The 13,033-nt window shown below is 39.5% G+C and overlaps 1 protein-coding gene across 1 annotated transcript in view; it reads right to left on the minus strand.

Annotated features, from left to right (window-relative positions):
• Positions 1–920: 920 nt before the first annotated feature.
• The window catches only part of LOC144975287 (calcium-activated chloride channel regulator 4-like), a 56,814-nt gene continuing 44,701 nt past the window's right edge, over positions 921–13,033 (minus strand). Inside the window, 7 exon segments of the mRNA XM_078919233.1 lie at positions 921–2,368; positions 7,596–7,826; positions 8,295–8,468; positions 9,635–9,809; positions 10,564–10,665; positions 11,902–12,129; positions 12,981–13,033. The exon segment at positions 12,981–13,033 is cut by the window's right edge and continues 135 nt beyond it. Coding sequence (XP_078775359.1) covers positions 1,827–2,368; positions 7,596–7,826; positions 8,295–8,468; positions 9,635–9,809; positions 10,564–10,665; positions 11,902–12,129; positions 12,981–13,033 — 1,505 coding nt within the window. The 3' untranslated portion in view covers positions 921–1,826.

The following is a 13,033-nucleotide window of genomic DNA, read 5'->3' on the forward strand; positions in this document are numbered from 1 at the left end:
CGATCGATATTGAAAGACGAGTAAGTCTGGCCAAAAAGAAAATTTCGGAGTTCGGCAGTCGTTGCTGTGATCTGTCAGAAAAATGTGTTTGGCCAGAAATCATTAAACTACAAAATCAATCGATTTACATGGCCTAAACTTGTCAAAATTATCCCCAAAAATCTCAAAATCGATACATCTTAATGAAAGAAAAGGAATTTTGAGACTTTTTTTTTTTTGGGGGGGGGGACAATTTTGAAGTTTCCTGGCCAAAATTTTCAAAATGTGTTTAATCAGAGTACAATAGAGTGGTGAAAAGCAATTTTTAAATCCTTGAAAGTGAGAATAAGGATATTTAGTTATGTAAAAGGCTATAATTGTATTGAGTCTTATAGACATTTGATTAGTTTTTCTTTATCAATGTCTCAAATCAGTATACCCGCTGTAGTTTCGGACTCTCTGATCAAGAACCAGCTACTGTTGCAAGGATAATGTGGAGGAGGAGAAGGAGAAGAATAAGAAGAAATGGAAGAAGGCTTATAATATGCCGCTTTTTGGCCATCACAATCAAACTTTAGAAACATTTTTATTTATTAAGTCAAAAAAGCCAGTAAAAGAGAAGAAGAAAAAGAAATGGAAGAGGAAGAAGAAGAAGAAGAAGAAGAAGAAGAAGAAGAAGAAGAAGAAGAAGAAGAAGAGGAAGAACGTCGCCAAAAATGTGTGTAGATCGGGTACCTGCTTGTGACTTCAGTTAAAATCATAGAAGTGATACGAGATAACAAAATTGATGGATTTTTTTTTTCATGAAATATCTCAGAAAACACTATTTTGAAGCCAGAGTGAGTTTTGAAAAATTGGGGAACGTTAGCAGTTCCCACAAACCATCGCAAACTGGACATATTTGAGATGATGTTACTCTTTTATTTTTATATTACAATCCCTTTTGTGATCTTTTTAAAGCGTTTTCTCACTGCAAAATGAATGGATGGGGTATTGAGATAATATCTCCGAATTGGAGTCAAATTCTACAAAAATAATTCGAATGTGTTAAAAGGAAGTGTGTATTCCTTCGAGTTACACCATGTGTAAATCATTTCTTTCTGTGGACAAAGAGATGACTTCGCGCAAATTTGTTGTACCTCCTGACCCACATGAATGCCTGTTATTAACATAAAAGAGCCTGTTTTTGATAATTTGCCTATCAATCATTAGTAGATTTATGTGATACAAAGAAAGGCATATGACCTCTTTCCAAGGCTTATATGCCGCTTTTTGCTATTACAATTAAAATTTAGAAACATATTTATTTATTAAGTCAACAAAGCCAGTAAAAGAGAGGGGAAAAACAATTTGCCATTTCAAAACTAGTTTGATGCTTTCCTCGCAACAGGCAAAGTAACGACCGATCTGTTAAATTTACATCAAAAATCTAGAATGGAATAAACTGTACAAAATACAGCCGGTCGTAAAAGTTTACAAAATTATACGTCACCATTCCGCAAACAAAAAATTCTGCACAAAATAGCTAAAAAAAAACATGCAGTACACACACAAACAGTTTTATGGAATGTCCTTTTCTCCCAGTGGGTAAAGCATGAATCCCCGTCAATTTTAAAAACAGTTTTTTCAACTTAAAGCATTACCAAATTAAATCTTTTGGTTTATTCACAATTCCAAATTTTATGTCTTTCCTATAATCATCGAAGAAGACGTGTAACTTTTCATCCGAGAGAAGAACAAAATCGCTGTCAGTGATTTTAAAAACACACAGTTGAAAATCCATTCTTTTATTGTTAAAAAGTTATCAACAATGTCAAGGTCAGTCAGTTCAGAAAATGTTGATTAAATTACGTCACATTCCATGATTCGGGACTTTCCTCCATTCGTTTGCGATATTCACCTTCAAACATGTAGTTCATAAAACCTAAATTCAATGAAACACACGACCTTGAAAGGTCATGCTTTTCGTGCAGTTGGTGTATCTTCTCCGACTTCATTTTCCGGGACCGAATCAGGAGGCAAGAACCGAGAATTATCACCGCCATTAGGAAAATAGTAACTACCACAATTACAACGACGAACATGGGGAATTCCACGCTCGTGTTGACTGCCACTCTGGGAACAGAGAGCTGTATTCCTGGGGAAATTGAAATCACATTGGAAGCTTCCCCTGGGTTTCCAGCACTGTCTATGGCAATTATACTTAAATAAACTGTCTCGTTACTTTGCATAGATTTCATGCGTAGAACAAACTCTTCCCTTTCTCCAGACACCAGCGGACTGTTGATATTTCCTTGGAGTATATGCTCTGCAGGAAATGTTCTGGTTGATGACGCGTTTTGAAGAATGGCGTCAAAGTCCTCTGAGATAAATATAGAATACAGGGACGCTGAAAAATATAAAAAAGATGAACGATAAATAAATCAGTGCAATGTAGTTCAGTGTGATCAAAGCAGTTGATGAGTGTTATAATAATTGAAGCCAACATTAAATTTTATTTTTAGCCAAACAACGAATGACCTCAAGGAAAATTTCTAATAGACAAGAATAAAAGTAATCTGACGACTTCATAACAAGTTCTTGAAGGTCTGACTAAAGAATATTTCGTCCCTTTTAAAGAGGTGAAGTATTATCCAATTATCTGTACATTGTTTTAAGCATAATCAATGAGTTTCACAATGTCTCATTTATTTCCTCAGCAAGTCATATGGAAAAATATTTCCATTTCATACAGTACTAGTCGCCTGTTAGACGTTCTTTTTGTACCAATATCCGTCACTGCTCGAATCCAGATACTCATTCACGCCTGAGTCGAGTGGAGATATGTGTGTAAAGCGCCTTATCCAAGGACACACCATCGAGACAAGAATTCTCCACGATTACTGTCACCTATTCAGCCACTAATAACGCTTTACAATGGTTGACTATTGGGTGAAGACGATGCGCTGCATCGCTACACCGGGAGTTCTAACTTTGCTTTGCATGTCACTCAAATTATATTTTATGTGGTCTTTTTGAACCTGTCCAGGTAAGCATTTAAACTACATCCGATATTTTGGCATTTGATTTATTTAGATGATGTCCAATGCATATTTTGATGAAACAAAATTATAAAGTCTAGGCTTTTATGGGATATTATATGATAACATTCATTCTAGCCATAGTTAAATCACGAACAATTAGAACTTTCACAATAATACATGACTGACAACGTTGTAAGAAACTCTAAAAAGACATTAAACAATAGATATTGGTGTGTAGTATGTCTTATTATTATTATTATTATTATTATTATTATTATTATTATTATTATTATTATTATTATTATTATTATTATTATATATTCATTATATTATTATTATTATTATTATTTATTATATTATTATTATTATTATTATTATTATTATTATTATTATTATTATTATTATTATTATTGTCACCACCATCATCATCATCATCATCACAATCATCATCATCATCTTCATTAACATCGTTATTGTTATTATAACCTTATCATAATTATCATCACCACCATCATCATTATTATCATGGTGGAAGAGCAACCACCGCCATAATATTTAGATATATAAGTAGATGAAAAAGACATCCATATGTCAAGTTAGTTGTAAGAAGTTGTTCCATTATTCATTTCCCACCAACAGTTTGCCATGACCAGATTTATAACCAGATTTAGTAGGCTACTGGTTAAGAGCGCTCAACGCTCTATTCCACGGGGCAAACGGAAATTCTACACCCCTTGCTGGACAGCAGAGTCGGAAGAGCTGTACCGAGAGTACCAGCAGACCCAGTCCCAGGACACAGCCGATAGACTACTCCAGTCTCTGGCAGAGGGAAGGAAGCAACGGTGGCAGGAGACCGTGGAAAGTCTCGACTTTACACACTCCAGCCGCCACGCTTGGCGTTTGATAAAGAAATTGGACCCAGATCGGAATTTCGCGAAGGCTGCACCGGAATGCGAGGCAGACACAATTGCCAAGAATATTAAGAACCGTAGCAAGCGGGTCCCTAATCAGGCTTTTGAGCGCGGTGTCCGCAAGGCGTACCGTACGATTTTGGACTCGCTACCTGCGGAGGAGTCGGACTGGACGGCCCCGTTCAGTCCCCGAGAAGTGGGTGCAGCCATTAGCGAAGTGAAGAACGGCAAAGCAGCTGGGATAGATGGTGTATATCCCGATATGGTGACGCATCTGGGCCCCAGGGCACGGGCCTGGCTAGCAGAGGCAATGTCTGACATCCTTGCAAACGGAAAGCTTCCACAAGTGTGGAAGCATGCGAAGATAGTTGCCATCCTGAAGCCAGGGAAGCCGGCGAAGGAGGCAGACAGTTACAGACCCATATCGCTGCTGAGCTGTCTTTACAAACTGTTGGAGCGTGTTCTATTAAACCGATGGGGGCCGGTCCTAGACGCTGCCCTGCCACCTGAGCAGGCAGACTTCAGGGAAGGGAGGTGCACCACGGAGCAGGTCATTGCCCTTACAGAGCATATTGAGCACGGGTTCGAGAGAAAACAGCAAACAGGTGCTGTGTTTATAGACCTATCAGCGGCGTACGATACGGTCTGGTGCGATGGGTTAATGCTCAAACTTGCAAAAATCATAAGGTGCAAAAAGACCTTGAAGTTGTTCTCTTCGATCTTAGGGGAAAGGCAATTCCACGTCGCGCTGGGAGACGCCACGAGCAAAGTTAGGAAATTGAAGAATGGGGTCCCTCAGGGGTCGGTACTTGCGCCAATGTTGTTTAACGTTTACATTAGCGATATGCCGAACACTTCCTCCCTGAGGCTGGGATACGCAGACGACTGGGCACTCGTTACTCAGAGTAAAGTGTGGACCCGTCTCGAGAGCGTACTCAGCGAGGACGTCACCAGACTCAAATCCTACTTTGACAAGTGGTACCTGAAGATGAACACTTCAAAAACCGTGGCCACTGCATTTCACTTATGCAGTGGTTGGCACACCCGTAAACTGAATGTCCTAGTCGGGGACCAGCCACTCCCATATGAGCCGCGTCCAAAATACCTAGGGGTGACGCTGGATCGCAGCCTTACCTATCGGGTTCATCTCGAAGGGGTTGCCCGGAAGATAGAGAAGCGGAATAGTCTTCTGAGGAAGCTGGCGGGATCGACTTGGGGCGCTAGCCAAGCGCTCCTGAGAACATCCGCCCTGGCACTATGCTATTCCACCGCGGAGTATTGCGCTCCAGTGTGGGGTAGAAGCAGAAACGTTGAGAAGGTGGATGTAAAACTTCGCAAGTCGATGCACATAGTGTCGGGAACGCTAGCAGCAACCCCTAGAGAATGGGGCCCGGTGATGGCAGCGATCCAGCCCCCCGATGTCCGGAGGGAGACCATTACGGGAAACTGGCTGAGTAAGATCAAAGAGAGAGGGAATGGGGATACCCCTCTCATGCGCATAATGAACGGTGCCCCCGTTTCGAGCCGAAATAAGTCCCGGCAACCCTTGTACGCAGAATCCCTGACTACGGACAGAGCTGCACATACGAGATGGAAGTCGGTTTGGACGAATTCAATCCCTCGCGGGGGCGGGGACCTACACTCCTCTAAGCTTGGTGAGAAGTTGCCAGGCTTTGATACCAGTAAGAGGAGACACTGGGTAGCTGCGAATCGGCTTCGGTCGAGGAGCTGCCTAACGGCCGGTGCGTTACATCAGTGGGGTCTAACTTCCTGTCCTTTATGTCCACGCTGTGGGCAAGAACCCGAAACGGCAGAGCATCTAGTCGAAAGGTGTGTTGTGACGATGCTACCGGGCGGGTTCGCGACGGTGCACGAATGCGGACCGGACTTTGCTGATTGGGTCGATCGTCATAACATAATAGTGTGAACCATAAGAAGCTGCTGCTGCCATGACAAGCACGTCCTCTCATAAACATTCATAGAAACAAAGCAACAAGTATTATCCTACGGGATTAAAGAATTAGTATGACTCTTTGCCAGTAATTGTGGCTCGGTGATTGAAAGATGTTGTGGGGCTATGTTATGTGGTCTACCTGTACGACACTCGCAGTCGGATCGGAAGGTCCTAGGATCGAGCCCTGCTCTGAGTGGCGAGCATGGTTGAGTCCTCTTGGAAAAGGTTCTTTGCTCACATTCTCTCAACGTACTCATGTGTAAAATGAACACCTGGTCGTTAACAGCATTGTCTTTGTCGGACAACTTGTTATATCGCCTAACAGGCGCCATGTCTCGTCCTTCATCAGAAGTGTTGCTTTTGTCTAGGGACCCCTTGTAAAGCGGTTTGAACACGTTTGGTGGATTTTGCGTTATGTGAAAAATCAAGATAATTTAAGAGATACGATGTCTTGTCTTGTCCCTGGCCAACAGTAACACTTAACATGTAGGAGGTGACATGACGCCTGTTCTGTGATATTACAATTTTGGAGAGACAATGCTTTTAACGGCCAGGTACTTGTTTTACACCTGAGTACGGTGAGACAATGTGAGTAAAGAGTCTTTTCCAAGGACTCAACTATACGCCGAGGGAGGCTCGAACCCAGGACTTTGCGATCCGAAAGCGAGTGTCTTACCACAGGACCATATTATACAGTATGTCTGTTGTTACGCTCAAGTGGTCGCTGGTTCTGATAAGTAAGTCTTCTTGTTACAGCAATCAAGGCATATTGAGTGTAGTCAGTGATCAGAAGGATAGCAAGGATAAAATCAGGCGCGTACACCAGTTGCCAAATTCGCTTCTGTAATGAATGAGTACCTAATTAATGAAGAGACGGATATTTCAACTGTGTTTGTACACAAAAGAAGCCTAACAGGTGATTTGTACTTTATGGAGCGGAAGAGAATAGTGTAAATGATCTATATGATAAATGTTAAACGCCACTGATAGAGCTGAGGAAGACAACAGAGTTCCTTCACCAACTAGGCATTCAAACAAGAAGAAGATGACAATGAAGAAGAAGAAGGAGAAGAAGAAGAAGAAGAAGAAGAAGAAGAAGAAGAAGAAGAAGAAGAAGAAGAAGAAGAAGAAGAAGAAGAAGAAGAAGAAGAAGAAGAAGAAGGAGAGAAGAAGAAGAAGAGAGAAGAAGAGGAGGAGAGAGAAGGAGAAGAAGAAGAAAAAGAGAGAAAAAGAAGAAGAAAGAAGAAGAAGAAGAAGAAGAAGAAGAAGAAAGAAGAAGAAGAGAAGAAGAAGAAGAAGAAGAAGAAGAAGAAGAAGAAGAAGGAGAAGAAAGAAGAATAAGAAAAAGAGAGAAGAAGAAGAAGAAGAAGAAGAAAGAAGAAGAAGAAGAAGAAGAAGAAGAAGAGAGAGAAGAAGAAGAAGAGAAGAAGAAGAAGAAAAGAAGAAGAAGAGAAGAAGAAGAAGAAGAGAAGAGGAGAGGAGGAGGAGAAGAAGGAGAGGAGGAGGAGGAGGAGAGAGAGGAGGAGGAGGAGGAGGAGGAGGAATAGAAGAAGAAGAAGAAGAAGAAGAAGAAGAAGAAGAAGAAGAAGAAGAAGAAGAAGAAGAATTGTTAAAATTTAAATATAAATAATTCAGATGATTTCTCCAGTTTAACGATTACATACTTTCTCGTGAGTATCTATTTGATAAAATTATAATAACTGCGCTAAATCGGAATTCAGCACGTACCTGACCCCCTCTCCATGTCACCGCCGACAGATGTCCAAGTCAATGTTGCCAGACCTCTCTCGTAGTCGAAAGATTTGAGCAGGAAGTCAGTGATACGAGCTGGTGACATCACATCCGGTACGGGCTCGGAGTTATTCTTCCTAGCCGGAAATCCTTTAAGTCTGAACTCTCCTGCTGTGGTTACCCTCTGGAAGTTTTCAGCTGGTGCGGTGATCTTCTCAGCTTGGAAGTCTGAAAGAAAGAAGAATGATTGTGGACGTTAAACTATTTTTTTTCTTTTCTATAGAAGGAACCAAAATGACGTCCCTCAGTTCTTTGTTATTGTTTTAGGCGGCCATTTTGGTGATTACTTCTCACTAAATTAAACCAGACTATAATTGTTCAAGATTACACACAGTTTTGTGTGTTGGTGCGTTATATTCATCGTTTATCCCGACAAGATGAGCAGAACGGGACTCTCTCTCTCATATCTTTCTGCCAATAACCGTCTATTATCGTTTTAATTGTATTTTTGTTATCGGCTGAAGAAGGGTTCTGAGTAGGAAATGTTCCGTATTAAGTATTTTATTCTTTTTTCCGAAGCTGTATTATCCATTTTTGTTTACTGCTTTGAATATACCCAGGTAAAATAGCAGAATTAATGACGCCCTAAATAGTGCGTGTAATGTAATGATAAGTGCGGTCAGTTGTATCACTCACCGAGAGTCTCAGCTTCCAAGGCACCACTGCTTGAGCCAATTCCTCCAATGATGACCTTTGTTTTTGTTTCTGTGCCAGCGACCTCGACCTTGATGTTGTAGCGCCCATTTCCCATCATGTCCTTGGCTAGGATATTTGTTGAGTAAACCCCATCTGACTTGATTATATCGGCACCTGAGAACACAATGAATTGTAATAAATGAAACCTTGGAGAAACCATAGTGTGTACTAGAAAGTTAACACATACAGATATAAATCCATGAATTAATATTAGGTCATTCATTTAAGAAATACTCATGATTTGAACATAGCTTTATATAATTCTCCACCAAGTCAAACGGAACCAAAATTCTAATCCATGCAGTACAAATTCCATGGCAGGCGTCATTTTGTAATAAAATTCCTACAATGTATTTCTTCGGCTAAAGGCTCATACTCATTCAAACTAAGTCTTACATAGTCAAGACTTGAGTTTTACGCTCATGACTTTTATACGAAAACTGCAAGTCCATATAATATGTGACACACATTCAGAAAAAAAACCCGCTATCTTTGTTTTAATCTTTCTAAATAATTATGTAGATGTGAGATATTGACTGCCTGAATTCTAATAACATGTATTATTATCAAATGCTTTACCGAGAGAGGAGGTCCCGATAGCTCAGTTAGTAGAGCATTCGTTTCGCACCCAAAGGGACCAAGATCGATCCCAGGTGCAGTCGACATTTTTTTCTGACCCCCCCCCCCCCCCCCCCCCCCGACCCTTGTCCACCCAGCAGTGATTGGGTAGCTGGGTCTGGCGGAAAGTATTTTGCGATAGACCAGCGTCATATCCAAAAGATTGCAAGAAATTCCTATTGTCCTTTCAAAGCTATAGAAACCGGGACAAACTCCGGTTGTATGGCTCCGAAGGACTACTTCACCGAGAGAAAAATAAAAGTTTGACTCCAAATTGTCCATTGTTTGTACTATGCTATTGGTTTTAACCAGAGAAAATGTCCATCTTGATGCGATACCTGGTTCGCGTTAGGTCAAACAATATAGAGAAAATGAATAAACTCATCTTTAATTCTAAATGTCTTTTTAAGAAAATTGTGTCTTTTTTTCAGAATATATCTAATGACTTAATTAATCACTATTTTAAACAATCATCTTTTTTTTCTCAATGTATTACAGTAGAAATAATTTGGGCAGAAAAAAAAATTGGTACATCGACTTTTTGGGGAGATCACTTTTTTTATTTGGCCAACCTCAATCGCCATTTTGCCCAGAGAACGTGGAGTAGTTTTAAAATCATCAATCTTGCCTAAGACTAAATGGGGACTTTTAATATGGCCTACCTATGCCATTATCCAGAAGAACCAGATCCAGGGGTAGAGCCTGGGGTCTTTCTATGGTAGCCAGAACCTCAGCATTCAGCAATGGTGCTTTTCCTTGCAGTACTTCAGCATAGACTGCAAGAGTCTTTTTGGCATCGAATACAATGTCTTTTTCCTCCGCAATCCAGGAGGAAACCTGTGTGGTAAAATTAGTATTGAAAAAAATATCAATAAAGACATCTGATACGTTTTCTTAACAAAATCTCTCTCTCTCTCTCTCTCTCTCTCTCTCTCTCTCTCTCTCTCTCTCTCTCTCTCTCTCTCTCTCTCTCTAGATATATAAAAAAAAAAATATATATATATATATATCCCTCTCTCCCTCTATCTATCTATCTATTTATCTATCTATATATCTATCTTGCACACACACACACGCGCGCGCGCGCGCACTTATCCCTCTTTCTCTATATCGCCCTCTCGATTCATTAGTCTTTCTTTTTCCTTCTATCATGCTATCTTGCACTCTATTCTTTCTCTCCTTCCATCTAACTTTCTATCTATAAATCTATCCACCTTTCCAAGTCCCCATTTGTTTATCATAAATTCAGACTCTCTTTGAACCAGCCCAATGACAAGTGTAGTGTCCAATCAAATATTTTGTACTTTCTTTTGACAAGAAAATGTAAATGGTGCAGCTCGAAGCTCGAAGAAATAGACAACAATGTGAACTTGAATGTAACCTTCAATTTAATATACGAAAACAGATAAAATGGACGTTTCAGGTTTCCCCTTTATCAACAAAACATCCTGTTTTGATGATAACGGGGAAACCCGAAACGTCCATTTTATCTGTTTTCGTATATTAAATTGAAGCTTACATTCAATTTCACTTTGTTATTATGAATTGACAAGAAAACACACAGATTTGACTATACGTTACGCGTTAGTACCTTGATTATATCTTGTCCCTTGTTCCTTGCTTTAGACTGGACACTGACTGTAAAAGACGACTTCGTTGCGTTTGTTGAAACAACGTATGCCCATTTACCAGGCTGTAAGAACAAAAATAGAATTATATAATAGTTCAGAAAAAAAAAGATTGAAGATGACTATCAACTGCACATGAGGAAGGAAACTATTGTAATTCGTATCGATTCACAATTATGTTTTTAACCCTCTCCTTACCAACCACAGGAAAATTGTCACATTCGTTACGACGCAACCAACAATTTTATCTTTCTGATTTCTTGTGTATCTACATCACAAAATTTAAACAACAGTTGTTGTTATAGTTATAAAAACTTGGCAGCAGCTTCTTATGGTTCACACTATTATGTTATGACGATCGACCCAATCAGCAAAGTCCGGTCCGCATTCGTGCACCGTCGCGAACCCGCCTGGTAGCATCGTCACAACACACCTTTCGACTAGATGCTCTGCCGTTTCGGGTTCTTGCCCAAAGCGTGGACATATTGGACAGGAAGTTAGACCCCACTGATGTAACGCACCGGCCGTTAGGCAGCTCCTCGACCGAAGCCGATTCGCAGCTACCCAGTGTCTCCTCTTACTGGTATCAAAGCCTGGCAACTTCTCACCAAGCTTAGAGGAGTGTAGGTCCCCGCTTGGCAATGTGTTGTTGAGCCCATTTTTAGAACAATATTATGTATAGAGTGTACCTGTTGCATTTTTGTTTGGGTAAGAAAATTAAATTATATTTTTTTTGTGTTGGATGAGTGTGAAGATTGGAGGATAAAATTCTGAAAATGGTTGGTAAGGAGAGAGTTGAAGTTGTTAACACGAATAAACTCAAAACTTGATTGTTACAAACTATTTGGTGAAATGGTCATCTGAAATTTTCTAATTTAAACAATCTCGACCTAAATTTTGTAAACTTTGGTTGCAAGTAAGCTTATTTTTGTGTGGCGTTGATAAATCAGAGATACGGTGTCTCGTTTTGTAACAAAGCAAGAAATTCTTGGCGCACCAACGACCTGATGGGTGACAAAACTGTGTGCATGGGTAAGGCACTTTACATTACACTCACTGCCCCTCATGACTCATGTATGAATGAGTACCCGGTTATAAGCAGTGACGAATAATGTAAGAATACCGATAAAGTAAAAGACGCCTTACCGGCGACATATATTTTGGTTGCATATGGATGACGTGGGGGATAAATAAAACAATACGTAGCTCATTGAGCATTGTCAATCTCTGGGAATTCTCTTCGTACAGTTTCAAATTATTCATTCATTGCATCTTTGGGGAATGAACACATTTCCACTTACACTGGGATCAGGCTTCAACAAGACTTTGAGAACCTTGGACTCCATGTCGTAGAGGAAGTTTTCGTAGTGTGTGTCAGCCGTGTAGATTCCGTCAGGTCCTGAGATAGCGACGTCTATAGGCTCTGTAAAGCTGAAGGTCAAGGACGTTTGCCGACCAATCGTAGAATCGATGTAAAAGCTGTCCATGAATGGAGCGTCTTTGGTAACGAGTCCAGCATTCGTTAAAATCTAGAATGAATAGGAATAAAAGTGATTATTTACTGCGTTGTAAAATAAATGAATTTTTAAATGATTAGCACAGACTTAGAATGGATAACAAACAAATAGTTTTAAAAATCAACTAAATTCGCCACTAAAAGGATATTAGAGTTTAATCACATTTAGATAAGATTAAAAATGTCCTGTGCATAATTCGTAATAACGAGGAGAGCTTGACACATTTTTAATGTGTCAAATTTAATTCTCTTTCTTTTCTTTAATGTCTTTTATTTTTATACTTTTCATAAAATTTCTTCAGTGAAATAGGGAGTTGGTAAGTTTTCAATTCGATTCGAATTCAACGCCACTACCACAAAATCTCATTCATCTGTAGTGTTTCATTCATCCTGCTTTATTGATAAAGGGGAAACCCGAAATTTCTATTCTATCTGTTTTCGTATATTAAATTGAAGCATACATACAATTTCACATTGTTATTTATTTTAAAATTCTGGGAAATATATAAAAAGCAGAACTTTTACTTACTGGGTCGAGCTGTGAATTGTTAAAATGAAAAAGAAGTCTAGCTACTGAAAATTGGTATCAAACTAAAATATGAAGGATAATGCACCCTTTGGAATGTTTTATGTAAATTTTGAATAATGTCGCTTTAGTTATTAAATTAAAGAAATTAAGGAACATGCACCGGTATAAGATAAAGATCTGAACAAGTGTGTATTTTTCTTTCTTGCTTTGTCTGGCACCTTTCATACACACTTGTTCAAATCTTTATCTTAAGTTATTAAGTTTTATAATCCAACACATTTTTTATCAATTACTCAATGAAGACAATTTCAAGTTGTGTCCATATAAATACTCACAGAATGAGAGACACTTTCTGTGGGAAGCATACTGTTTTCCTTTTCCACGGTAG

The sequence above is a fragment of the Berghia stephanieae genome, chromosome 6 (assembly GCF_034508935.2).
Source record: "Berghia stephanieae isolate SIO BIC M18660-M18661 chromosome 6, UCSD_Bste_1.3, whole genome shotgun sequence".
Classification (NCBI taxonomy): domain Eukaryota; kingdom Metazoa; phylum Mollusca; class Gastropoda; order Nudibranchia; family Aeolidiidae; genus Berghia; species Berghia stephanieae.